The sequence below is a fragment of the Penicillium antarcticum genome (genome assembly GCF_028974205.1).
Source record: "Penicillium antarcticum strain IBT 31339 chromosome Unknown utg000002l_segment0_segment0, whole genome shotgun sequence".
NCBI lineage: Eukaryota > Fungi > Ascomycota > Eurotiomycetes > Eurotiales > Aspergillaceae > Penicillium > Penicillium antarcticum.
Genome location: NW_026695300.1, coordinates 4,377,208 through 4,402,461, shown reverse-complemented (window position 1 = coordinate 4,402,461; position 25,254 = coordinate 4,377,208). Strand labels below are relative to the sequence as shown.

Sequence of the window (25,254 nt, the reverse complement as noted above, 5' to 3'; positions counted from 1 at the left end):
ACGAAGAAGGTAATTGTCCGGGCATAAAGGGTCTTATAGAGCATCCGCCAAGGTCCGAACAAAGTATAGTTCTAACAAAGACACAGACAATATCTTTCTACTCTGAGTACTCGAACAATGACCGCAAAAAAAAGAAAAAGAGTCAATGGATTCTATTGATACTTGATACTTGCCCCTTATTATACTTTGTTCTTCGACGTAGTGAAACACGTAACCTTGGAACCGAGACGAGGAGCGAGCCATAAATTTTTCGACTTCCCCAGTGCTCTTACGCTCTTTCAGATTTAACTCGATGTAGTCATTGTATTTCTCGGCCCTCTTTGTCACAAGCACCTCCTGGCCCAAGAAGAGATCGCTTTGAAGTATCAGAAAATAATGAACCTGTCCATGGACTCCAGAAATAGAATCATCTTTTCCTGGAAGCAGAGCTATTGTCATTCTTGTTGCCTCTAACAATGTCCCTTCACCACCAACACAGCCACATCATGACTTTCCAAAGACGCACTGTACTGCTTCTTCACGCATCCCAAATCCTTACCCGTCCAAGCATCGATAACTTGGTAAGCATCGTGAGCCTTGAGCTCAGGAACCTCGTTCCACATAGCAGTCCGAGTGGAGGTCTTATTCTCCGAGTTGAACATAAGAACCAATGTACCTTGAAGGGTAGATGAAGCCCCAGACCAATACTCCGCTGGGTGAGCAGGGTCGAAGGTCCAGTCAGGATTATACCCCCATTTATAGGGATGAGCAGGACTTCCAACGACAGGATCCTGGTGGAAGTCAAGAAGATACTTGTTCTTCAGAATAACCAGGTGTTCATCCCTGATCGAGTCGAGCTAAATTCATGTTAGCTGGAATCCTTGTAGATGTGCATCATCCTGGTACATACCGCCGTTCCGATAATCAGGGGAGACTTCATAATAGCCCAGAGGGCAAAATGAGCCTTATTCTCTGCAAGGGTAAGGTTGCCATTCCCAACCTCCAACATGTCCGGATCAGGATGACCCCAAAAGTTGACATGATTCATGAGGAAACTATTCTCATTGGCAATCTCGGAAATACGATCCCACTCCGCTGGAATCGGGTTAGTAAACATAAATATCCAAGACCCTCGTGAGATAAATCATACCGGTAATATCCCCGGACATCCGCCATGAATTCCCAGTCTTATTCCCCCAAGAATTGACATCCGCCTGGCCCCAGTCACAAAGGGAATATAAGATCGTCCGGTCAGCGTTCAGCAGAGCATCACGCATAGCCACGTAGCGAGTATATGTTTTGGATTTCGTCCAATCGTATCCTTCCGGCGCGAGATTATCAATATCAGGGCAGGTACCATTCGGGAAATTGCCATTGCCGTCGGGGACACAGTCTGTATAAGTGTCCGTCCAGTTTGAGGGGACACCGCAATTATCGTATTTTAGGTCTGATAAATTAGATTTTGGCTTTTGTGGGAACAGGACGAGAAGTAGTAGACTTACAATCGATTCCCCATTCCGCAAAGGATTGTACGTCAACGGTTTCATAGCCTAGACTAGCTGGATAGCCAGCACAGGTGGTTTCACCGGCACCTGATCATGGTCAGAGCTTGCGTTGGGGTCTTGTTTTGGAATAGAGACTTACTACTGTAAATACCAATCTTCAACCCGAGCTCATGAACCTGGTCTGCAACACCAGAGATACCATCTGGGAACTTGGATGGATCTGGAATGATACGGTGATCAGTTGTGTTGCGAGCATCTTTGATACTCCAGCAATCATCGACTGGGAGCCGTTAGCATTATTTCTGGATATCAAACCATGCATCTCGTACTATTCACATATTCGTATCCCCGATCCTTGAGACCAAGGTTGACAATCTCATTGGCGGCCGTGATAATCTTAGTCGAATCGATATCACAGCCAAATGCATTCCATGAGTTCCAACCTAGAGCTGGGAGTTTACCCTGTTCATCGTCAGTACATTCTGGAGATAATGGGACGAAAGAGACATACAACACCATCCTTCCTGACGAGAGCATTTGCTGCTGGAAGCAGCGGCAACGCAACAGCGAGAGACAAGGATCCTAACATCATGAAGTCAAACTAATAATCTTTCTCATTGTGTTACAAACATTATCAACCTGCAGAGCTTTATACCCCGGTCTCGTGCGGGGAATGTTGGATGTGACCCTGGATAAATTGGTATACTGTACGCAATACTTGAATAGGGGATTGCAGTGCCGATCGTCATGGCTTGTTAGTCTTATGTGCTGGCCAATGCGTAATTCATACATACTCAAGAGGCGGAGATGGACCCAAAGGGAAGTGGAAGGCCTATTCGGTGAACAATGGCCCGAATGTTGCATCAAAGTACTTTAGCACGGGAAAATCGGATGCTCGGATCGCTTGGCCGGAGAAGATCCGGCCTTCAATGCAGACCAGGGATGCTTAGGGGTATAAAGTTGGAATGAATACTATATTGTGAAAAAGGAGCTCTTCTAACTCTAAACATCATGATGCATGTTTATCGTGAAATCATTAGTCGTACAATATACAGCGCGCCATGCTTCCCAAATGCATATGAAGAAAAAATGAGTATCACTCGGCAAAGAAAGAGACGGTTATTGAGCCTACGTGCCCAGAATCAGAGTGCGGGCCTGGCGGGGATCGGTGCCGAGAACAGTGATGAGATAGTCAATGCTAGCCTCGGAAGCCAGACGACGCTTCTCATCCGAAAATTCCTGGTTGCAGAGTTCCCAGATCGTGCTCCGTTCCTGGGGCTTGACTGTTTTGACGCGAATCTTGAACGCCGCGCTGACCGGCCGGTGGTCAGAGGCTCGGACTTCGTGCCTGCGGTAATCGAGTTGCTTGACACGGCCAAGGCCGCGGTATAGAACGCGGTCGCACCAGGCGGGGGAGCGTTTCTTGTCGCTGGTGTCGTACTCGTCCGTGCCGACGTCGTATTTGTAAGTCGGCGCGAAGGTAATGGGACACTCGGTGAAGCTGCGAAGTCGGAAACCGGGGTTCTTGCGCCGGGAGGCAAGGAGTTGGTCTCGATCCAGAAGTTTGGTAAGGTTGTTCTGGCGAATGGCGTCGATGATCACATTGCGAGGGATTGAGTCAATCCGGTAGTTCAGGTCGCCATTCAAAATGCAGATTTCGTGGTCCATGATCATTGAGCCATCACCACCACTGGCGAACTGATCAGTTCGTGCTGTTGGATTGCTCTCGGCAGGTAGGGACTCTGCTTCCAAGATCGCCGCGATATCGTTGTTTCGGTGCGCCGTCTGGGTCTGCCCAGCCGCCAAGTGACAATTCACAAAGCACATCGAGCTGTCATCCAGGACAAAGCGGAACACAAGGGCACCCTGATAGAATTAGACAGTGGCCATAATCAGACGAAGGGGTTACAAACCTTGTTCCCATGCAATCCGCCCATGCCCCGCTTAATTTCCGAAGCACTGACGTTCTTGATATTGTGTCGTTCTTTGTGTTTGACGAAAACACAAGTAAACAGTCCAACCATGTTTGCAGTGTGCAGAAGAACATACGATTCCTCGAGAGGCATACACTCGTGAAGAGAACGCGTGAGATGGTCGATCCACACTCGATATTGACGACTCATATGTTCCTTCTCACCGTTCTCCTTCTTCTTGCTTCCAAGAAGCAGACTCTCTGTAGCTATATCAGCAACTGCGCCCGTACTAAGGGATGAGGTGAACATACTGGCTGTGATCTTCTTGTTCTCAAGATCTACTAATTCTTGGAACCCAAAGACGAGAATATCCGGCGGATCTTCCGGCGTGACGGCATTCCGAATGAAATCCGACGTCTTCACGCTACCAGGGGTAACGGCGCCTGCGTTCCAAGTCAAGACAGTAGCCTTAATTTCTCGGAAATCACAGTACTCTGCGTCCCTCTTCTGCATCCGGGTATCTATTGTATGTTAGCAAAGCCAAACAAAAAGCAAAAATTGAACTTACCTAGCCAATCGTCTTCCAACATACCGTCCCAGAGACGAATGCAATTATCAGTGCCAAGAGAAGTAACCTGTAAGCGGTTCATCGTCCAAACACTGCTTGTATCCAACACAAAGCCGGAGACAGGACTATCGTGGGCGCGCCAGTCTTTCTTAACAGTCCAAGGGTTGGTGGAAACATCGTAGACGTAGATCATGCCGGTCTTATAGGCAGCCCAGAGATAGTCTCCCACAAATCCAAGACAATTGATCTTGTAAACGCTAACGTTGACCACTGCCAAGCAGGTATAGTCGGTGGATGAGTAGACGGTAACCTTTCCATCTGCGTGTCCCAGATACACTCGGCCCCCTTCTCGCGTGGTATACGTGCCGGAAGTTACATCGCCTGAGTGCTGTGAGCCAAGGGGTCGCTTGAAGACCTTGAATGAAGCATCCTCGCGGGCGTTCGGGCGATAAATATGAACATCCTTTCCAGCCGCTAACCACAGTTTGTCGTCCACGACCATGGAGAACGTGTGACCTCGTGCTACGCGTTCATGGGCGCTGTGGTAGCTGTACTGTAGATTAGGTGAGCCGGTCTCGTCTGGCATCCAGACTAACAGCCGGCCTTCATCATCGAATGTCCACATTTCTTTCTTGTGTCGTAGAATCTGAATCACCTCTCGCCGGGAGGGGTACGAGCGGGTTGCCACAATAGATTGGCTTGGGATATCAACTTCATGGAGATCTCCAGCACTGGTGCCGAGCCAGATGCGCTGGCCTTCATCCTTTAATCCTTTGCCTGGCTTGAAGGCAAGCGACAAGCTTTTCACGGTTTCACCATGACTAAGACTCATCACTTGTTCTCCAGTGGTAAGATCCCAGACTCGAGTCAGATACCCAGTCGTACACACATATTTGCCGCACACGGCGAGCAAACGGGTGTCATACTTCGTGAGGATCTCCCTCGGCCCAGATTTGAGACGAGGAGGTCGGCGGTTGGCATTAGAAGCATCAGGGTAGTCGGTACGTGAGATGGCAGTTTCTTCGGGTTGTTCTTCTTCTTCCGTATCCGTTCGAGGTATACGCCGCTCCGGGAGAGGCGAAGAAAGTGGTTCCCGGTGGAAAGATGGCTGCCGTTGAACTGGTTGTGGAGTTGATGCTTCAAACTGACGTGGATGAGTGGGTGCAGACTTGGCAATTGGCGTCATTTGTGCAGGGCTCTTTACACGCTGAGGAGGCTCCCGCGGAGGAGAGAACCCACTTCGGCGTGTAGTTCCAGAAGGCCGGGGAGGAAGGCCAGGGCGATCGTAAGGACCATCACTGGCCCGTAAATGTTGCGCTGAAAGAGGTGGAGCAGTAGAAGAGGAAGTAGGAGGTTGCGCTGAAGCGGATGGAATTTGTACCAGCAAGGGCTTGGTTGCCCGTGAAGGTTCTGGAACAGGGCGAGTCCTTGAGAAGCCTAGCTCTCTGGCATCATGTCTTGCATTGAAACTTGGAACAGGTGACCGGTCATCAAATGAACGTCGACTCGGGGGTTCTGTTGTTGGCCGAGCTGGAGCCGGTCTGGAGTTTATTTTCCCGGTAGACACCGGCTTGGCCATAGGCTTCTCCGGGCTGCTCGGAGGGGTGCTGAAAGGCGACACGCTAAGATCAGGAGAAGCTCGCTCAGGCTGAGGAGCCAAGGTAGTTGTATCCGCATGAGAAGAATTAGGGTGAGAGAACATGGCTGGCTTTGCAGGGATCTTGGGTTTAGATGCGCGGTTGGCTGGCGGTGGCAGCGAAGCGCTTTTCATTTTCCGATCCGCAATGCTTCCATTTCCATTCACAGATAAAGAGCCAGGCGATGTTTGAGGAATTGAATCTCTTCCAGTGACAGACGATCCGAAATCAGGCGCCGGAGATAGTGGCCGGGGAGGCGCGGGGGAAACAGACACTGATTCCCGCGGACGATGCCCAGGACTACGAGCTTTGCGAGTTTCCTGCTGCGACCAAAAGTCCTCGCGATCTTGTCCGCGCGGCGGCGATTGAGGCGAATGCACCGCCAACGTCGGCGGAAGTTGTGGCGATGAGCGTTGGAGGTTCATAGAGATAGGCCGGCCATATCGTCTTCCAGAGAACCCGCAGTCTTGCGATCTCTCGCCATTCGACTGCTGGCGCTGCTCCGGTCTCTCATCGTCCTGGTTCCATGGCGAATGTGACCGGGGCAAGTCGAGAGAGGCACGGCTGGAGGATCGTACTTCGTCGCCAGCTTCAGGTGTCAGGAACTGGGTTGCGGAGGCGCGCGGACTTGCGGCAGCAGCAGAGGGAGCTCTGCGGTGAGCTAGATTCTCGAAATGAGACAGCAAAGAGGAGACGGGTCTCTGTGGCTGCGTTCAAGTTAGTTCATTGTGTGCCACGAGGTAGTTACGTATGCATACCGTGGGAGGACCATCACTGTCTGGCTGTTTTCCTGTGCCCGCCATGGCCATTATCGCGAATAATTCGCCGTAACCAGCTGGAATGGTCGATCATAGGCTTGTGAAGGTTGCCTGGGAGTTGGTGCGAACAAGTAGTTCGGGAAGCTGAGGCTACAGGGATGCCGTGGGGTTTCGGAAGTAAACTGGCAACAAGCAACAAAATATAAGCGGCGCAAAGGCCGGACAAGAAACAAAGCTCAACAAAGAGACCTGAGTGTACAGCGGCAAAGAAGGAAAAGATGAAAAGAGGTAAGAGTCGAAAGGGAGTGGCGGGGAGGAAAGTGGAGGGAATCACGGGAGTTGGCGATCACTTGTGCCTGGAGATTCTCAACATCTTCACACTTGCGTACGCACTTCAACTCGGACCATGTGGTAAGTCAAGTCCTCTGTACAGATGTCTTCATCCCCCTGAAGATAGATCCTCCTGGCCAAAATTCTCCTGCTAACCCGTCCCCCGCTTTACAGTAAACACATTCTGAACGCCCAAGTGGCCATCCGCTCGCACTGCTGTACGCCCAGTTCAACCTCAAATCCGTTCACAGGGGACTGACCGAAGATATCCAGGCCGGAAATGGTTTGACTGCGCCGAATGCCACGCCGAGAGCGAGTCGCACATGCTCCAAAAGAGCGCCGAGATGGTACGCCCCTGTTCCGATATGCGCACGATTCGCGGTCTGACAATGCAATGGTAGATCTTTGCATGCAAGAAGTGCAAGAAGTGCTTCCGCAAGGACGCAGCCGAGTTTGACGAGAGGTACGCAATGGATTGAAGCAGCCAAAGCAAGCGGCAAGCTAATTCCACACCTTTCCTAGCGACGAGTACTGTCCTCACTGTGATAATCACTTCGTCATTGAGGCTATCGAACCAAAACCTTCTCTCCATGTTGAGGGTGAAGATGCCCGGATGGACAATCGGTATGTTGAGCACACAATGTTTCAATGCGGCATAGGCTGACTATCACCAGTATGCTCAAGGACGAGCGTGTTGCCCGCGACGAAGAGCGTTCTCTCTTCAACCTTCGCGACGTGTCTGATCGCATGGGTTAAGGTGTGTACAGGAAAGAATATGGGGGGCGTTGGAATTTCATGATGTTGACGATTTGGTTACTGTTTGATAGTTGATAGAGAGTGATTTACAGAGCATGAATACCCGTTGTACTATACGAAAGAGCAGATATTTTTAAAACTTCATGATTTTGGATTCCCGTCAAGGAAGAGACCAACGCTATTGTAAATTGAAACACATCATCCAGGCACGCGGGCTATGAATGCTCCAAGTCCACTTAATCGGCCGACTCGCCGCCACCTGGCCGGGTCAGAATGGCTGCTGTGGTGGTCCCTGTCCGGGTCTTCTTCTTGGCTGCCTCCTCCTGCTTCTCGGTCTCGATGCTCTTCACATACGACTCGATCTGGTCATCGGGCAGCATCTCGAGGCGCTTTCCGGGTGCCATAATGGCGACCTCGATGTTCTTAGCACCCGTCTGCACAACCTCAAGCAGGGACTTGATGGTCAGCTGGATTGTCTGCTCGCGGTCCATGTCCTCCTGGTGGTTGCGCTCAAGGAATTCGCGGACAGTCTTGCTGGAACGACCAATGGCATTGGCTTTCCTGTAGAGAATAGAAATATTAGTACTGATCTAGTGACACAATAAACCGGAATACACCTACCAGGCCGAGTAGATACCGGACGGCTCGGTCTGGTACAACCGCGGCGTGCCGTCATTCTTGTCGAAGCCAACCACGAGCGTACTGATACCAAAGGGACGGACACCACCACTCTGTGTGTATCTCTGTTGGACACTGGCGATATACTTTGTGATATATTCGATGCTGGCGGGGTCCTCGACAGTCAGACGGTGGGACTGGGCCTCTAGGCGGGCCTTGTCGATGAGGATACGGGCGTCGGCATTCAGTCCAGCGAAAGCAAGACAGGCGTGGTCATCGACCAGAGCGATCTTGGAAGGAGTAATACGGGTATCTTGGAGCTTGAGGGCGGAACGCTTTTCGCAGCCGAGAACGACAATGTCCTTGCCTTTGACACCGACGGCGCAAGTTCCTAGGATCATCCATCATCAACAAATGCACGTACTAACGAAGCGCTGTATCGCAAAAATAGATAATGAACGAGTAAACGCGGCTGGAAGAGCAGATAACAGCGGTCTCACCTCGTTTCACTGCCTCCATGGCATATTCAACCTGGAAGACGTGCCCATCTGGACTGTTGGGGGTTAAAAACGAACTCTGGAGCTGGAGTGCTGCTTGAAGGCATCATACCTGAATACTGCGATGGGTTAGCATCATACAGCTCTGCTCGGGTCAGGAGCAAAGGGAGCTGGCCGTGCGGAGCTAGCTGGCTTACCTGAGAGAGCTCTGTCGTATCCGGACATTGTAAGTCAAGGACGACAGATGACAGGGAGATAAAAAAGGTGCTTAAAAAAGGAGGACGAGGGGATCAAGTAGAAGAAAGCAATGCAGATGGGCGTTTAAGCAGCTGAGGTCAATTGGGATGGAGCAATGACGGGTTCCGGGCGGTGGACGCGAAAGCCTGCGGTTGCCTTCGGTACTTCACTCCACTATGGCGGTCCCATACTAAGCCTATGTACCTTTTGTATCAGCAACCTCACCAACAGACTTGGTAGTAATAGATGCTGTAAGTTACAGTACAATTCACACAAGTATTATGTGGCTTATACGAGCTCTACTACCTTTGACTGGCAGGCTCGAGGAAATATAGTCCATGAATCTATCGAAAGACAATTACAGAAAATACTAAAGCCGCTCAGACAAGTACAAATTGCCAATATGGACATCCAAAACAATCTTTTTTGCATTCACAGTGCTTCGATGGCCCCCGAAGAGATCTCGATTCGATGCCGGCGTCAAGCTCAAAGTAAATCCCCAACACCCCAAACGGAGTCCAAGTATATCCCACCCAGATCAAGACCGTGAATTCTCCGACGCTTCCCATGACCAAATGAGTGCAGAAAGGGACGCACAAAATCTCTAAAATGCAATGCCAGAGCGACATAAAGCGCACAAGAAAGGGATAGGGGAACAAAAATACACCCTCCCCCAAGAGATAAAAACAAAAGCGCAAGATGGAATCACAAATATGGGGAAACAGCTCCACGACCAAGATAAAGAAAAACCAGAACCAGAACCAGAAAAAGCATCAACAACAGGACGGCGAGGCGAGAAAAGAAATTCCGACTTGAATACGCTACCCGCCTGCTCCATCCAACCCGATGCACCGAACCGCAGAATCCCTTATACAAAATGCGTATCAACCGAATATCAACCAACGCATGAACCTGCCACAATGCAGGGTTGCAATATGGACAACATAAGTGTGAGCGCCCCAGTTTTAGGTGGGCGTGAGTAGGTACAGCTATCCCCGTTTTTAAGCGGGCGACTTGTTGGCACCAGCGCCGTTTCGGCGAGAGTGAGGGTCGTCAGAGACGGTCAGACCACCAAGGCCACTGGACAAGAAGGCGAAGGGGTCGCTGGAGCCGTCGGATCCGTAGAAAGCGCCGTTGGAAGCACTGGTGGAGGGCACACCGTGGTCTGCGCCAGTGAAGGCGGCCTGAGTGGCCGGGTTGGCGAAAGAAGCGGCCGAGTGCGAGGTGCTAGAGGAGCCGTAACCAGAGTTCATCTGGCCCATAGGGGGGTAGGCACCAGGGGTGTTGCTCAGACCGCCAGAGGGCAGGGCGTAGTTGTTGGGCGGGCCGCCGAATTGCTGGCTGAAGCCACCGAAGCCACCGGCAGTGGAGGCGAAAGGAGCCGGGGCAGGAGTGCTAGCCATCGAGTTGGGACCCATGTTGAACTGCGATGGAGGATCCATCGGAGATGGGAACGCTGAATCGGCCACAACTGCCGCACCGGAGCGAGGAGCTCCGCAGCGCAGACAGTTGATGTTCTTCGCAAAGTTGTGGTAGCCACAACCCTCAGAACCACACTTCCAGTCACCAGCACGGAAGGGGACAACACCTCCGTTACCACCCATACCACGCGAGTGACCCATACCGTGACCGTTGTGGCCCATGTGGGGAGGCATCATCGAGGGCGGGCCGTAGCCGTATTGGTTGTAGTTCATAGGATCGGGAGCGGCGGCCATAGCGGGGAACGAGCAACGGAAGCATGCTGTACGGCGCTGGAAGTTGGAGAAGCCGCAAGACGGGCAAGTCCAGTCACCAGGACGGGGGCGGTTCTTGGAGGGCGGGAAAGGAGTGAGGATCTCGGCGGCGCGGTCCAGAACCCGGCTGGATGAGGGAGAAACCTCGATGGCCTTCTCGTTGAGTGCCCGGCCGTTCATGCACAGGCTTTCGGCAGCCTAAGGGATTGTTAGCCGAAAAGATAAAGTGAAATAAGACATCAGGATCCTGCGGGGTAAACAGATCCCATGTCCGAGTGAAACTCACCTCCTCGTGAGACGAGAAGACGGCAAAGCCGGTACCAGTAGGCTTGTGCTGATCGGGAGTGCGCAGGGTCCAGAAAGCGATAGGGCGACCACCGAACTGAGTGAACCAGCTCTCCAACTCGGACTGGGTAGTGTCGTGGGGCAGACCACTGAGGTGCAGGACCTTACTCCGCTCTGCCAAAAAGGCCCGGACGTCGGCGTGGGCGTCCATGGGGCGAGTCAGGATCTCGGGGTGTTCTTGTGGCGGCTGCGACTTGCGGATGAGACCCCGCAGCACACGGGCAAGAGTAATGGATTCCTCCATCGCACGGCGCGGCGAAGCGGGGGCCAGGGCTTGCAAGTGGAAGGGCAGGTTGTGCTTGATCGGGGCGGACGACTGAACGGGCTCAACCTCAAGGGCAGCACAGATGTTGGAAAGCGAGCTGGGACCGAAAGGCAGCGACTCGGGGTGGTGGGTCTGCCAGCGTTGATATTCGGTGCGCAAGTCGAAAGTGCGGGAGTGCTGCAGGTATGCGGGCAGCACGACGGCCTTGTCGCGGGCCTCGCGGGGCAGCTGCACCCGCAGATCCCAAGAGTCCAACGTCACAAAGGCAAACTCCAACTGTTTGTTGGTGAGGTGCTCCTGGGCAAAGGCGTCGAATCGAGAGATGGCATCTCGGAAAGTACCTGCGGAGCGGACGTGTTCCCATGTCAAGGTGGTCAAACTCGCTTCAACAATTGTCAGCTACTAATCCTAGCAAAACCCAATGCATCCTAAGGTTGGTCCAAGGCGAGCTTACTGCAAAGCGGGGTGATTGGAGTATTGACTGGTTTGACGAGAACGCTTTCACGGTGCAGCTAAAAAAAAAAGTGTGTCAGCCTTTAGGTTCTGCCCGAGGCGATGTGTATGTTGGGTAGATGCGTTGGGGGGCCGTACTTCTTCGCATGTCTTGCTGTCCAACAGAATCCATCCCAGCTCAATCACCTCGGCCGAGTCCTTGGTGACATAAACGCCATGTTCGTCGCAAGTGGTTGCAACGTGGATGACGATGTAGCGATCCAGCTTGGGGGTTGGTGCTGAAACGGCCGCCATCGCTGACTTGTCGCTCGGTGCCAACGGAGCGGCAGGAGAAGCCCGGGGAAAAGGGGAAAGGGTCTCTGCGGGGAAAAGCAGAAGACAAATTCAACACGACCGGAGAGAGTCGTGGAATAAATAGCAAAAGAGAAAGCCGGGGGGGGAGAAGAGAAGGGAAAGGGGGGGGGGGGGGGAAGAAGAAAAGAGACGTCGAGGTGGAGTTTTAAGAAAATGAAAAGTTTCGGGGCTCACGGGGGGGGACGGAGATTACCAGTCAGACAACACTTCATCAACTACAATTACTTTCTTTTCTATTGAAACTTCAATTCTCTTCAATTCCCCTGGAAATTTGTCTGTTCGGACTGGTTCTGGTGCAACCCCATCCCGGGCCCATATCCCTGCTCCGGTATGAGCACGCACGCTCTAAGGGAGATACGAGAAGATATCCGACAAAAGCAGGTGGGACAGTGATATCAAATCCTGATACATGATCCTACACATTCTTTACCTGCTGTCAGATTGAGCGGATCATCACGTGGATGGGGTATAGAGCCCCAACGGCGACTAGCTCAAGTCTATAAAAGGGGTATCAAGGGGCCTACCTGGACAGATTCATGCTTGATCTGGAGAATGGTGTTGGATAGTCAACTGGGACAAGATGAATAGTGTTCTGCGAAACTCAGTTCGCCCCAATTTTCTCCATTCCTGAGGTTATATATATCTCTACAGGGATGAGATTGGGGAAATCTGTCAATATTTCGCCCATGTACCCTCTCATTTCTCACTGGAGGACAAAGATGCCTAAAAAGGTCCGATATATAGACCAGAGATTTGATCCAATACTACTTTGTCAGGTTGCACAATTTTAGGACCGTTCATGCATGAAATAAGAGGCAAATAAGGGACCACTCGAAGAAAAGTATAATGGTATTGGAAAACAAAAACAGACTTTGCATCATGTACAAGAATTTATAACCACAGCTAATTATCCTACCAAATAGCCCTAACGCCAAACAATGGGAAGATCATTACTCGTCGCCCGTTTCCTCCTTGATAACCGTCCCCCGGCTGGTGTCATGGTCGTCCTCTTCATTTTCTTCCATGATACTAGGTTCGATGGAGACAATGGGGCGATTGGCGGTGGCAGATGTAAGACGGCTGTCATCTTCACCTTCATCTTCCTCCATAATGCTGGGCTCCACGGACACATGGCGGCGACTGATACCACCAGTAGGTTCCACAGACCGGCGAACACTGGCAGAGCGAACACTGGCCCCGTCATTTTCGGGGTCTTCAGTGCCTTCCCTCGGTCGAGCACTAGCAGCACGGGCATCCTGTGCCACGGCGAGGATCTTTAGAATAGAATTCTTGGCCTTGGTAAGGGCGTTCCTGCTGGAAGCTTCGCCAGCAAGACCTTCATCAATGGTTTGGTCTAATAGCTCCTTGACCTCGAGAGCAAGCTCATTATTCTCGGGGGCGATCTCAAGACCGGTGGCACTGCGGATACTAGTTCGGAATTGATCATCGCCCTCGGGTGCTCGAGAGCCTGCCCGAGAGGGGGCTGTAGGCGCAGCAAAGTAAAGCTTGCTGAGAAGGGAGAAGAGAAGCTTGCGTTCCTCACGAGAGCAGCGGTTGGTTCCGGCACTGACACCAAGAACTCGCTCGAGGATATCCTTGACCAAGGCCAGGTGTACCCATCCACACACGTTGGAGCTCGCGGTACCGCCAGCAAGAATTCTTTCACCACCAAGACCAACGACACGACGTTCATCGGTCCATTCAGACAACATTCCAATGACACCAGTCATGAGTGCCTTGACTTCACGCTCACCAATGCTGGCATCTACCTCACCATCACTGTCTTCCTCAGCCTCAAGCGAGTAATACTCCTCTGCAGCATTCATGACAGCGCGGATCACTGGCACAGCAACCCGGCGCATATGCTGTGTGTTGTCCACACGAGAATGGCAGTAGACGGGGAAGAAGTAGGCCAAGGACTGGCGAAGTGCTGGATTTTCGCGCGTGCGTGGGTGGAAGAATGAAACCACCAATGACAGCAATAACGTCTCAACAGCATTTTGGTTGTGTTCCTGGATTGCCGGAGGGACGTTAGGCCCTGCTGGTGTGAATGCACTGGTGAGTAGGAGCTTCGAGAGAGCAGATGCGGCTCCCGACTGCACACTGTTGGGAGAGTTGGCACGCAGAGCACGTGCAAAAACCTTCAGCAAGGGCTTCTGCATTGGTGGTGGTGTGACTGTCTCGCCATCGGACTGGGTGACGGGAGCGAGCAGTGAAGGATGTGTCGTAATCATATCGCAGAGAATCTGCAATGCAGTGACCTGCAATGCCTCGTGGCCCTTGCTGTAGCAATGAATGAAGAGGGTCATGTTCTCTTCGGCCAGATTCTAGATTAAATATCCAATATTAGCATAAATTTCCTTTCAGGACAATAGAGGTAACCAACCCTGTCAAGCAGGCAGCAAAGTCCCAAGCACAGCAGACCGCGCTCACGGATAGGAGCCTCGTGGCTGCGAACAGCAGGGACCACAAGGTTATTCAGCATGGTAACTAGGTTCATGCTCTGCTGGAGATTGCCCTGCACATTCTGCAGCATACACTGAGCAATGTAAAGACACTTCATGTTGACCACGATTTCGCGGACGATCTTCGCCTTCGCTTCCTCCTTATTGAAAGGCGTTGGCTCCTCTTCTCCTGGGGCTTCAGAGTTCTGGCGGCTGCTAGCATCGTCACTAATTTCAGACCGGGCAGACACAAAGCTATCCTCGGTGGTGATAGTATCATGGACTTCAGCAATGGCTTCCAAAACGACGCTGCAAAATTCGGCTTCACCAGCAGTATCAGGTCCGCAGACACACCGGAGAGTTTCAACAACCAGCTTGGTGCTCTCCTCCGGAAGTTCTGGCACAGCCAAAGATTCTCGCAGCAGAGAGAACATCTTTCGTCGACCAACCTCGTCGCTGTAATCCAAGGTGATGGCGATATGCAGCAGTTGCTCGACAACAAACTCGTGCTCAACCGCGTCCTCATCATTCGCATCGCCGCTTTCCTTGGAGATTTTCTTGCGCTCCAGAAGATTTGTGATGTACTTGCCCAAGAAATAGGCCATAGCGGTAACCTCGGGCATCTTGTCATCGGCGAGACTTTCATACTTGCCCTCATTCTCCACACGGCAGAAGTCATTGAATGACCGGAGTAAGAATGCGGATTCACCGTTCAGGTTCTCCCAGAAGGGCTCGTCAAAAACAACAGCCTCACGGTAGTCCGCGCGACCTTCCCAGAAACTTCGCATTGCTTCATGGGCAATTCCACTTTCCATTCCAGAATTGATGACATCGATTCTCTCCAGAAGTTCAAGGAGAGCGTTGGTGTTAGGCTCAGACCGCTGCCCAGGCGGTCCCTCATTCGGCTCATTGTTGGTACCAGCGCAATCCTCGACCCATCGATCGTAGAACAATTTCCCAGTAGCCTTACGAACACTTTCATCACGATCACGCAGACCCCAGCGAAGAAGTTTTTCTCGCATAGATAGGGATAGGTGGCGGAAATCTCCCAAAGTTGGGAGAAGGCGGGAGTAGAGCGCGCGCCTAGTAGGAGCATCGAGATCGCGGGCGCGTTCGAGGAGGTAGGGAAGTGTAACGGGGACGAGGGGGAGATTGGTTAGCAGGGTCTTGCGAACATCGGCGCTGGTGTCGTTTTGCATAATTTCGATCAGCTTTTCAAGGAGCGCGGTGGAGTTATCATCGTTTCCATCGTCTTCTCCATCATCTCCTGCCAGACGGCCCAATCCAAGAACTGCCTGCACACGAACAGAGGCCTCCTTATCCCGGATGCGTCTCAATAGACCCTGTCGGATGGTATGGTATAGCTCGTCATCAATGGATTCGAGCGAATTGACAATGTGAGCAAGAATTTGGGTTCCGCGGAACCGGACCATCTTGTCTTTCGCACCAAGGATGGGTACCATCAATGCGACAAGACTGGAAGTCAAGCGGGCAGTCGGGGTTTCTGGATTCTGCTCCTCATCGTCGCCAGAGGCGAACATCTCGGTATCTTTCTCCGAGGCATGGCCCAGGAAGGTTCCCAGGAAGCGCAAGATACGGTCACCAACAGGCTCGGTCTTCTTAATGGTGAGAATGCGGAGCATGCAGCGGCCGACCTCCACATTGAATTCTTTCTCGGCGGTTGTTTCCTCTCCTGGAATCAGCGCTTCCTCGGGATCCTGGTCTTTGTCCTTCTTGCCATTCTTCTTCCGGGCAATACCGCAGCAGATCTCTTGCAGCTTGCGCAAACGAACAACGAGCTTGCGGTGACCAGTTGTGGAGCGCTGAGCGTCCGCGAAAATCAAGCACACATCGCGACGTAGAGTGGGGGTTGATGGCTCTGCGGGTTCTTCGGGGATCGCAAACGATGGAGTGACGGAGCCAGCACGCCCAGATGTAGAGGGCTGTGCCGACGACCGGCGTGTTGTCGCAGACGTCGAGCGGGCGGCGACTCTGCCAGGCATGGTGGATGGGTTGCAGGTTGAATTAGAGGACAAAATGCATCGCGGGACCAAAGGAGAGAGCGGGCTTGGCGGTAAACAAACAGCCCAAAATGGGCGATAACGATAAGCAGCACGTGACGCCGAGGATCGGAGCTCGTCATTCCCCGAGATCAGCGATGCAGAACATTGTTCCTACATTCACCACAGAATGTTCCGTCAAAGTGTGAGGCGATTCGCCACTACAGCAGTGCGCGCTGCGACTGAGGGCTCCACTGCCTATTGTACTAAGGTGTCAACCGCCCAGGGCGTCGTCAATGGATTGACCGAGGGTATGTCTAGATCATGAGATGTCTATGATTGGAGCTGACTTGCATAGCAATTGGCAACACACCACTTATCCGATTGAAAAAGCTCTCTGAGCAGACCGGCTGCAATGTTCTTGGAAAGGCCGAATTTCAGAACCCCGGCGGTAGCGTGAAGGACCGAGCAGCGCTCTTCGTCGTCAAGGATGCTGAAGAGAAAGGTCTTCTCCAACCTGGCGGTACAGTGGTTGAGGGAACAGCGGGTAACACCGGAATTGGTCTTGCACACGTGTGTCGGTCCAAGGGCTATAAGCTCGTGATCTACATGCCCAATACCCAGTCGCAGGGCAAGATTGACCTCCTCCGCTTGTTGGGCGCGGAGGTGTACCCTGTCCCCGCAGTAGCATTTGACAACCCTCAGAACTATAACCATCAGGCTCGCCGTCACGCCGAGTCATTGGACAACGCAGTCTGGACCAACCAGTTCGACAACACTGCCAACCGTCAAGCTCACATTGCAACCACTGGTCCCGAGATCTGGGCGCAGACCGCTGGCAAGATCGACGCCTTCACTTGTGCTACTGGAACTGGTGGTACTCTTGCAGGTATCACCCGCTACTTAAAGGAAGCCAGTGACGGACGGGTTAAGAGTTTCCTGGCCGATCCCCCTGGCAGTGTCCTGCATAGCTATATCCAGAGCGGCGGCAATCTTATCGACCGTTCTGGTAGCAGTATCACTGAGGGTATTGGTCAGGGCCGTGTCACCGACAACCTCCAGCCCGATATCGGTCTGCTTGATGGCTCGGTGAACATCAGTGACGAGAAGACCATCGAGATGGTCTACCGCTGCCTTGATGAAGAGGGTCTTTACCTCGGTGCCAGTTCTGCTATGAATGTTGTGGCTGCCAAGGAGGTTGCTGAAAAGATGGGCAAGGGCAACACCGTTGTGACCATTCTCTGTGACGGCGCTTATCGGTACGCGGACCGCCTGTTCTCTAACACCTGGCTCGAGAGCAAGAATCTCCGTGGTTCCATTCCCCAGCACTTGGAGAAGTACATTGTGTTGCCTTAGATTGTGTATAGTCTACAACAAAATGTATTCTTCCTATATCCAAAATGCTTTGACCAAGTCATCACAATCTTAAGAATCTGGGCGCAACACATAGAATCAATAAGGCCCTGGACATCTAACAATGGTATGCCATATCTACTAAAGGGAGGCATGGTGAGCCAGCGGTACAAGAATGCTGCCACGTCGTGGTTGGACATTAAGATTCAAAGATCATCTTCTTTGAACCGGAATCGACAGTTCGGAGCGTAGCGACATCTACACACTGTTCTGGTAAGAAGACCTTCAAATACCCACAATTCAAAATAATAACAACTCCCTTCGCACCATACCCTGAACTTAGAAAGCCGACCTAACTCTATGTACCCCACGTCACTCTTCTAAGAGACCATGTGCCCCCAGTCTTCAAATATCTGAATTTCTTGATTGTTATATCAAGAATGAACGTTACCTGCAAGTTTGGCATAAATTTGACATAATCCTTCTATTCCAGCATGTCAAAGTTGCGAGAAATATCTCGAGGGTACATAGTTAAAAGTAATTTGAACAGCTAGTGTCAACCTAACGAACAAGAGACTAGAAAGATAAGCGAGGGCAATTCGAGCTATGAATTCTAGCGTCGCAAATCTTTTTTTGTGAGAATGGATAGTATACACCACATCAGGCTTCTTTGAATTTCCCCCAGACCATTTTTATTGTCGGTCCAGCAAGCCCTTCACAATTAAGGACCGAGGCCCCATAGATCCTAGCACAAACACTTTGTCCTCACCCATGCCACGAATAATCTATGTTATAAGTCTTCTTCTCGTTGGAATATTCGCCGGCACTGCCCCCCCCCCCCCTCCCCGGGTAATTGCAACGGACTGAAAGATCTGAATCTAAAACTGTCGTTCTACACGTATTATTAGAATGTGTACCGTGAGGGCACCGAGAAGCGGAGTCACCTCTATGCAGCTGGGCTTTTCATAGTGAACTGTCTTGATAGGTATGATTGCAACTGAGTAAGAGAGTTGCAAGAACCCGACAGTACAATACAATATACCAAAGTTTGGGCAGTCCACGGCCCGTTCCCGCGGTAGAGCAGGTTAAGTGGGTCCGCTGGGAAGATTGCTTGCATGACCTGCACGATAAGACAAGGCATAAAGGTAAATAGGCAGGAGAAGAAGATTTGTTAGTGGGCCCTCAAGAGGATTATCTCCTAATTGAATGGGGGCCTCCTAGAACTCCGGTAAGTTCTCGTTCTACGCAGAGCCCTAGTCGGATACCTAGAAGTTCACGACAAGGAAATGGAGTTAGATGCTTCAGTATAATTATGTAGATTATGATAGCAGACTCATAAAGGCCTATTGATCTGATTTAGCTTTCTTGTCTTTGATTGGATTTCAAAAAGCGAAATACAAGACAGGCGAGGATGATACTCAAGACACCTGTATCCGTTGTTAAGAATGTAGCTCAGCACGAGAAAGGCATGTCACTTACTCCACGTCCAGCTCATATAAGAATATCCAACCAGCTCAGTAAGTGATCCCGAGAGAACCGGGCCTATGATCATCCCAAGGGTAGCAGCGACTTCAGTCATAGAGAAAGTGCGTGAGAGGCCTCCTCTGGGACCGAATATTCCGGGAGTCAGCTCTTGCTTCTCTTTCACAAAAGCTATAAGCCTTCTTAGTCTGTGGCTCCTTTGGGAATGGATTTTTCAAAGGGAGACTAACCTGTTAGTTCAATCGGTGCCACACCGAGAATAAATGGCTGGAGCATGCCTATGGCAAGAATGCTAGCCCTGAAAAACACTCGCCCTCCAGTCTCAGCGCTTGACCATGCAAAGTAATCAGTCCCGGCAATACCGTGCAAAGCCATTACCACAGCCTGCACGAGAAATGCAATTGTAGCTGGAATTCGCGTGCCAATGCGGTCACGTAGCCAACCAGCGATAGGAGTGAGGACAACGGCAGGAATAGAAAGACAGAAAAATAAAAGCCCAGTAGCGCTGGTCCCCCACCCAAATGCATGTCTAATGTGCAATGGCAGCGTCGCATCGAAACCTGTATTGAGAGATACGATTGACACGGATACTAACAAGGCCGTCACGACGCGGCCACTGCTCAACAGTATGCCGTAGAAACCAAGAGTCGTGGTCGCGTCATGAGATCTCCTGGACGATTCAAGAAGACTCGTGCTCTCCGTTTCGGAAGTCTCGCTCGAAGGTTCTGGTTGAGGTTCATGAGGCCGCTCAACCATAATCAAACGAGCAATAACATCCACAATCAGGACCGCCAATGGAACAGACCATGCTGCCCAATACCCTGCTAGACCAAATAAAAATCCGGATATCATGGGCCCGCTGATAATACCCGCATGTGCAAAAGACGTGACGACACCCATGACAGCGCCTATGCTATCGTCGCCGACCGTTTCTGCGACAGTTGCAAAGCCAACAATCCACACAAGTGACCCAGCGATGCCCTGAACCACACGCCCCAGAAATAACAGATACAGCGAATGGGCACAAGCAATTAGTGCAGTCCCCAAAATACATCCAACAAGTGCCAAGAGTAACAGTGATTTGCGGCTAACCGATTTATCGGCGAAATGTCCGATGACAGGGCCCGAGATAGCGGAACAGAGACCATGTATTGCCAGAATGCCAGAAGTGAAGGTCTGCGTTTGAGAGGGGTTTACCTGCAGGCGATTTTCGAAAATGTATCCTAGAATAGGGACGAGGAATGCGTAAAGAAATGTGTCTATACAAATTAGCGAGGCTCGTTACAAGAAAGAGACTGACAGACCGGCAAAAACAGCAATGGAGATAGTAGATACTATCAGCCACTTCGAAGACCGCCATGGATAGTGTGAAGGCTCTTGATTGGAGTGACCCATCGTGATCCTGAATGTCACTGATGAGCTTGGGTTTCTGCGCCTCCCAAAATGAAACTTTTCTTCAGAGTCAATACATAGTGGTGAAAAGGATACCATCGTGAAATCAAGCCTACCGCGGTAGTAGTCAACCCCTTATGCAAGCCGCGACTCTGCTGGAAATATTTGGAATTACAGTCTGGACTGTTTCTCGTCATTCAGGTGGATCTCAGTGGAAAAGGGGGGCAATATAATGTACATGGATGCTGCAGGCTATGGAGAGCTGGTGGTCGTTTTTGCTTTTGCCGCTTTTTTTCATTGTTTTTTTTTTTTTTTTTTTTTTTTTTTTTTTTCACCCTGCATCATGCATTGCATGACCCGCCTCGGTAACACGATAGTCCAATGACTTAGCTCAGACCTGTATGAGATCTGTGAGAGCTAATGGTACAGGGATGTATTCGGATGTAAGACCAGGTACGAGCTGGCGATGTGTTTTACTATATATAAGGTATATCTTGCGTGTGCCCAACAAGTATTGGGATTGGTCTACATTTTCATCTCTAGTAACTCTTTCTTCCTGGCTTGACCATGCATAGTCTAAAAAGAGTTTTCCCTTCCCGTCTTGTCTATGGCCGTCACCATCTGGGTCTTTATTCTAGTTTTGGCATAGTCCGAAGAGGTCAGAACTTTGCTACTGTCTCCCAGACGGTTCCTCATCTTCAAGTTCCTGACATCAGCTTCGCGGAAAACCCTGATCATGTTCGAAAGGTTTCTGATCAGCTCCAAAAAGACGGCATTCTGAAAATCGGCCTTGGCTTTGGAGACGATGACAGCAATTATCTCCAAAAGTTGATTGTCAGTCTGCACAAGCAGCATGGGCACCGATTACCGATATCTCACAGCGCCTCATGTGGTTGGTTCTGGGATGTTCGACCAAATACTACGACCTTCCAAAGCCATAACCATCAGGCCCGATCTGAAACAATGGAAGACTTTCCCTGGCATACAGATTGCAGTTATGAGGAACCACCTCCCCGATTCTTCGCACTCCAAGTCCTGCAGCACGACCGTTGTGGAGGTGGCACGCTTTCAGTTCTAAATGTCAAGAGACTATGTGAATCGCTCTCACCAACCACTCGATCCGCGCTACAAAAGCCCGAGTACCGCATCACAATTCCCACTGAATTCATCAAGAATCCCGACCAACAGGATATTATTGGGAATATTTTATCTTCAAGTACTGGTGGCGACCAACCCGACATGATGCGATACAGAGGAGAGATCATATCGCCAATGAGTGAAGCAGCTGCAGCAGCGCTCCAAGAACTCGAACAATCTTTGCGGCATGAAAAGGGAAATTGGGTTGTCCATCTTACGCCTGAGATACTGCCCAAACGATCGATCATCCTCCTTGATAACCGCCTGTGGTTACATGCACGAAATAGCATCAATGACCCGGAGCGACACCTCCGTCGAGTCCGATGGGATGCTTCCCCGTTCATGAGTCTCTCAAATTAGAGATCATCTCTTGTGTTCATCTGCCAAATTATCTTGTGCGTCCATAAAATGAAAATCTTGACCGACCCCCTTCGCCACAGTCGAGTGTGCCATTCAAGCCTCGTGTACTTTCAGGCGGAATGAAAACCAGAAAAATTGATAACTACTTGTGTACGCATTCAAACTGCGCACAGTACATAGATTGTTGCTTGTCAGATCAGAAGTAAAATCTCTATATACCGTGCATAGCGTAGTATTGAAATCATGGACCCTTCGCGGGGCTGAAATTTGGAGTCGCATGTTGCCCAACCAGAAGCCCTAGACGCATATGTGGCTGGCTGGTAGGACAAGAATTCAAGAATTCGTGCATGAACCCCCCAACATTATGCCCGGCGGGGTATTCTTGCATCAGCTCCTTAATTAAATGTGTACACCTGCGGCAGGCGATCAATATTGTGGCGCGTGAATTAATATACCGTCATCCTGTAGGCATCACAGCTCTCGACGTACATTCAGGTGCCTCTCTACAGTACATCGCTTGGGAAAGTTCGCGTCAGTGGAAATAAAGGAGTAGCTAAAGGACTGGCGCTGAGCCTCTTGGTTAAGCGGAATACTTTGAAGAGTGGACATTCAAGTAGTTGTGACCACCGTCACAATACCTCCTGGCCCGGAGCATCAAGGTGGAGATGTGACGCCGTAGTGAAAATGCAAGCTGAACTCATGAAAATAACACCCAGTGGATTAGCACTGCCTAGAATCAGAGCGAGGTAGGTCTGCGCCCTGCAGGCCAGAAAGTCTCATGGGGTGGGCCTGCATATCCTACAGTGCCACCACGGGGACGAAGGGAAACATTACATTTGTTCGGCCCGAGAAACAATCATTCCGCCATGACGGTGATAGTAGAGAGTGCTGTATCTGCATTTGAAGAATTGACACGTTCATTGTTGAATGTGTGGGAATTACCGTGGGCGCTCGCTGCACGATGATGTGGACCTGGAAGCGGCGATCCCGGTTCCAATGAAAAAGATCTCCAGTATACTGGGCAATACATCTTAGCAGATGCATACCGTACCCGGAGTCCATGTAATCCCTGCTAGTCGATACTTGACATCCACATTGTACTCATTTGGCCATTCCTTGTACCTAAGTGGCTTGAGGGATGCCCTTTGCAGACCGACTGTAGAAAAGTGCAGGGCGCAGCTTTCTATGGCAAATGGCCTGAGCTTGAGTTGCTGTGGAAGGGGGGCTTAGCTCATCGAGTCACTGCGTCCAATGATCATTTCCGGAGTGTAGAAATATCGGCCTCAATGGTAATCTGCCACTGTCAAAACAATAGTCATTGGACAATTATCATACTATACAGCAGGAGTGACAAGTCTCCTCACAGATCTACTGTATCTGACTAAGCCCATTTTGAACCACTACAACTTGATGCAGCTGAAACTGAGCAAGAAAGAGGGGAGAGACAAAGAAACCAAAGCAAGGCAAAAACAATGCATAAACCGCTACACCGGCGGTGCGGGTATCAAGTAGGAAATATCCAAAATTTTATGACTGGCACTCGGAACAAATCTTGAACACTTGTTGCATCCTAATTTCGTGCACAGAATGTTACCTCAATTGAATCTATCCACAAATTTGATCACTTTGTTTCCCGTAGTGCTGCGCACAAATCCATTGACATCATCCAGGATAGTGACAGAAAGCCGGCCCTGATTTCCAGAGTATACATTGAAGAATGCTTTGACTCGATCCGAGAGGGCATCAGACGAAATCTCTTTGCCCGACGAGCAAAGCAGACGGACTTCAATGGCGGAACGTGGAGAAGTTTCATGATGATCCAGAATCAGCTGCCATTGCAGAACTCCGCAATCCTCCGAGCTCAACATTGCAGTGAGAGCCTCAAACTCAAAATACATTCCATCCCACTCAAAACTGAAGCGTCGATCGCGCCCGTAGAGGCGAAGGACACGGAAGAAAGGACGGTCGCGTTCGCTCAACTGAGCAAAGGCGGTCTCAGGTAGGGCGTGAACTGAGCCGATATCCCCAGTGATATAGCGGATGAGTGGGTTTCGCAAACGATGAAGGGATGTTTGCACTATAATGCCCGACTCTCCATCTGGAAGCGTATCCGGAATCGAGGCAAGGTCGGAATTGACCTCCATGATTGAAGAAGGAAAGATTTCAATCAACATGGCACGCGTGTCAAAGATAAAGTCCTGAGAGCCTGCGATACTTGGGTTTCCAGTCAAGTCGGGGTTACTGATAGCCCACGGTCCTGCCTCTGCGCTTCCTAGCATAGAACAGATACTGACAGCACCAAGTGTAGTTTCGACAAATGCTCTTTGGTTCGGAGTCAGCATCTCAGATGTGTAAACCACCTTTTCAATATTGATTTTCGCTCGTTGCTCTTGCGGAAGTGTCGAGATATATTGAACCGCATTCACGATCTGGCTACTCTCTCCGGACAACACATTGACATGATAGTCAATGAGACCCTTGATAATCTCGGCCGGGGTCATATAACTCCCACCACAGAGCACTGTTGCTCCGCTGTTTTCAATGATTTCCGCCGTAAGATCCATGGATCTCGATACTTTGTTAGCGATGCGTGTTTCTATTGGTGGCTGCACACAATACGGCTCACCTGTAAAAATGACCCGCAAAGTGGGACGTCAGGACCCAATCTGTCTCTTTGATGACACCGGTAGAGTTGAGGAATTGACCAAACCAAGCCCTGTGTCTTCGATTTTCATGGACATCTGTGGCGAAAAAGAGAGGCACGCCTCCCGATCCGCCCCCAGTCATACTCGTATAGCAGCTCTTGCGGTAGGTATTTTTGGGGCTCATATCACATACAAGCCGCTCAATTACCTTGTATCTGGGTCATGTGAGCATCGGACAAGGTGGTTTAAGATGCAGGTAACGTACAGGTCCTTTTTGGTTAGCAGTTTCTGTGAGCTAGGGCTGGCCATTTCATGGCCGTTTGCCTGTTCTCGGGCAGACTTCACATCTTCCGCACTGGGTGGATAGACTATATCGGGGAAATAGAATGGATGTCGCCTGGCGACAGCCAGGACTTCTGACAAAAGGTATGGCTCTGTCGACATGGTTCGAAAACCACAAAATCCCAATGTTAGCACGGATTTTCACGATCAC

At 50.7% G+C, this 25,254-nt stretch overlaps 10 protein-coding genes across 10 annotated transcripts; 3 read left to right on the top strand and 7 right to left on the bottom strand.

The window, feature by feature from the left end:
• Positions 1 to 449: 449 nt before the first annotated feature.
• Positions 450 to 2,073, bottom strand: N7508_002637 (glycoside hydrolase family 27 protein; the record flags this gene model as incomplete). Its single annotated transcript, XM_058460703.1, has 7 exons — positions 450 to 836; positions 890 to 1,074; positions 1,130 to 1,426; positions 1,482 to 1,571; positions 1,624 to 1,764; positions 1,814 to 1,946; positions 1,996 to 2,073. The coding sequence occupies 7 exons, from the start codon at positions 2,071 to 2,073 to the stop codon at positions 450 to 452; spliced, it is 1,311 nt and encodes a 436-aa protein (XP_058324235.1).
• A 539-nt stretch (positions 2,074 to 2,612) lies between these two features.
• N7508_002636 (putative inositol polyphosphate phosphatase) lies at positions 2,613 to 6,411 on the bottom strand (the record flags this gene model as incomplete). Its single annotated transcript, XM_058460702.1, has 5 exons — positions 2,613 to 3,350; positions 3,398 to 3,657; positions 3,709 to 3,918; positions 3,966 to 6,309; positions 6,361 to 6,411. The coding sequence occupies 5 exons, from the start codon at positions 6,409 to 6,411 to the stop codon at positions 2,613 to 2,615; spliced, it is 3,603 nt and encodes a 1,200-aa protein (XP_058324234.1).
• A 355-nt stretch (positions 6,412 to 6,766) lies between these two features.
• Positions 6,767 to 7,446, top strand: N7508_002635 (CHY zinc finger protein; the record flags this gene model as incomplete). The annotated part of the gene is made up of 6 exons (XM_058460701.1): positions 6,767 to 6,771; positions 6,865 to 6,908; positions 6,964 to 7,037; positions 7,092 to 7,153; positions 7,213 to 7,314; positions 7,365 to 7,446. The coding sequence occupies 6 exons, from the start codon at positions 6,767 to 6,769 to the stop codon at positions 7,444 to 7,446; spliced, it is 369 nt and encodes a 122-aa protein (XP_058324233.1).
• A 236-nt stretch (positions 7,447 to 7,682) lies between these two features.
• pre6 (proteasome core particle subunit alpha 4) lies at positions 7,683 to 8,786 on the bottom strand (the record flags this gene model as incomplete). The annotated part of the gene is made up of 5 exons (XM_058460700.1): positions 7,683 to 8,007; positions 8,068 to 8,455; positions 8,565 to 8,617; positions 8,674 to 8,680; positions 8,759 to 8,786. The coding sequence occupies 5 exons, from the start codon at positions 8,784 to 8,786 to the stop codon at positions 7,683 to 7,685; spliced, it is 801 nt and encodes a 266-aa protein (XP_058324232.1).
• A 1,013-nt stretch (positions 8,787 to 9,799) lies between these two features.
• N7508_002633 (putative RNA binding protein (Arp)) lies at positions 9,800 to 11,888 on the bottom strand (the record flags this gene model as incomplete). The annotated part of the gene is made up of 4 exons (XM_058460699.1): positions 9,800 to 10,729; positions 10,818 to 11,524; positions 11,596 to 11,653; positions 11,733 to 11,888. The coding sequence occupies 4 exons, from the start codon at positions 11,886 to 11,888 to the stop codon at positions 9,800 to 9,802; spliced, it is 1,851 nt and encodes a 616-aa protein (XP_058324231.1).
• Positions 11,889 to 12,898: 1,010 nt separating this feature from the next.
• On the bottom strand, positions 12,899 to 16,395 carry N7508_002632 (condensin subunit YCG1; the record flags this gene model as incomplete). The annotated part of the gene is made up of 2 exons (XM_058460698.1): positions 12,899 to 14,275; positions 14,335 to 16,395. 2 exons carry the CDS (start codon positions 16,393 to 16,395, stop codon positions 12,899 to 12,901), a joined length of 3,438 nt encoding a protein of 1,145 aa, XP_058324230.1.
• A 187-nt stretch (positions 16,396 to 16,582) lies between these two features.
• On the top strand, positions 16,583 to 17,748 carry N7508_002631 (cysteine synthase A; the record flags this gene model as incomplete). Its single annotated transcript, XM_058460697.1, has 2 exons — positions 16,583 to 16,703; positions 16,751 to 17,748. 2 exons carry the CDS (start codon positions 16,583 to 16,585, stop codon positions 17,746 to 17,748), a joined length of 1,119 nt encoding a protein of 372 aa, XP_058324229.1.
• Positions 17,749 to 19,101: 1,353 nt separating this feature from the next.
• N7508_002630 (MFS transporter) lies at positions 19,102 to 20,622 on the bottom strand (the record flags this gene model as incomplete). Its single annotated transcript, XM_058460696.1, has 4 exons — positions 19,102 to 19,172; positions 19,225 to 19,398; positions 19,458 to 20,486; positions 20,532 to 20,622. The coding sequence occupies 4 exons, from the start codon at positions 20,620 to 20,622 to the stop codon at positions 19,102 to 19,104; spliced, it is 1,365 nt and encodes a 454-aa protein (XP_058324228.1).
• Positions 20,623 to 21,186: 564 nt separating this feature from the next.
• N7508_002629 (uncharacterized protein) lies at positions 21,187 to 22,116 on the top strand (the record flags this gene model as incomplete). Its single annotated transcript, XM_058460695.1, has 1 exon — positions 21,187 to 22,116. One exon carries the CDS (start codon positions 21,187 to 21,189, stop codon positions 22,114 to 22,116), a length of 930 nt encoding a protein of 309 aa, XP_058324227.1.
• A 1,595-nt stretch (positions 22,117 to 23,711) lies between these two features.
• On the bottom strand, positions 23,712 to 25,205 carry N7508_002628 (uncharacterized protein; the record flags this gene model as incomplete). Its single annotated transcript, XM_058460694.1, has 3 exons — positions 23,712 to 24,684; positions 24,743 to 24,976; positions 25,027 to 25,205. 3 exons carry the CDS (start codon positions 25,203 to 25,205, stop codon positions 23,712 to 23,714), a joined length of 1,386 nt encoding a protein of 461 aa, XP_058324226.1.
• Between the last annotated feature and the right edge of the window lie 49 nt (positions 25,206 to 25,254).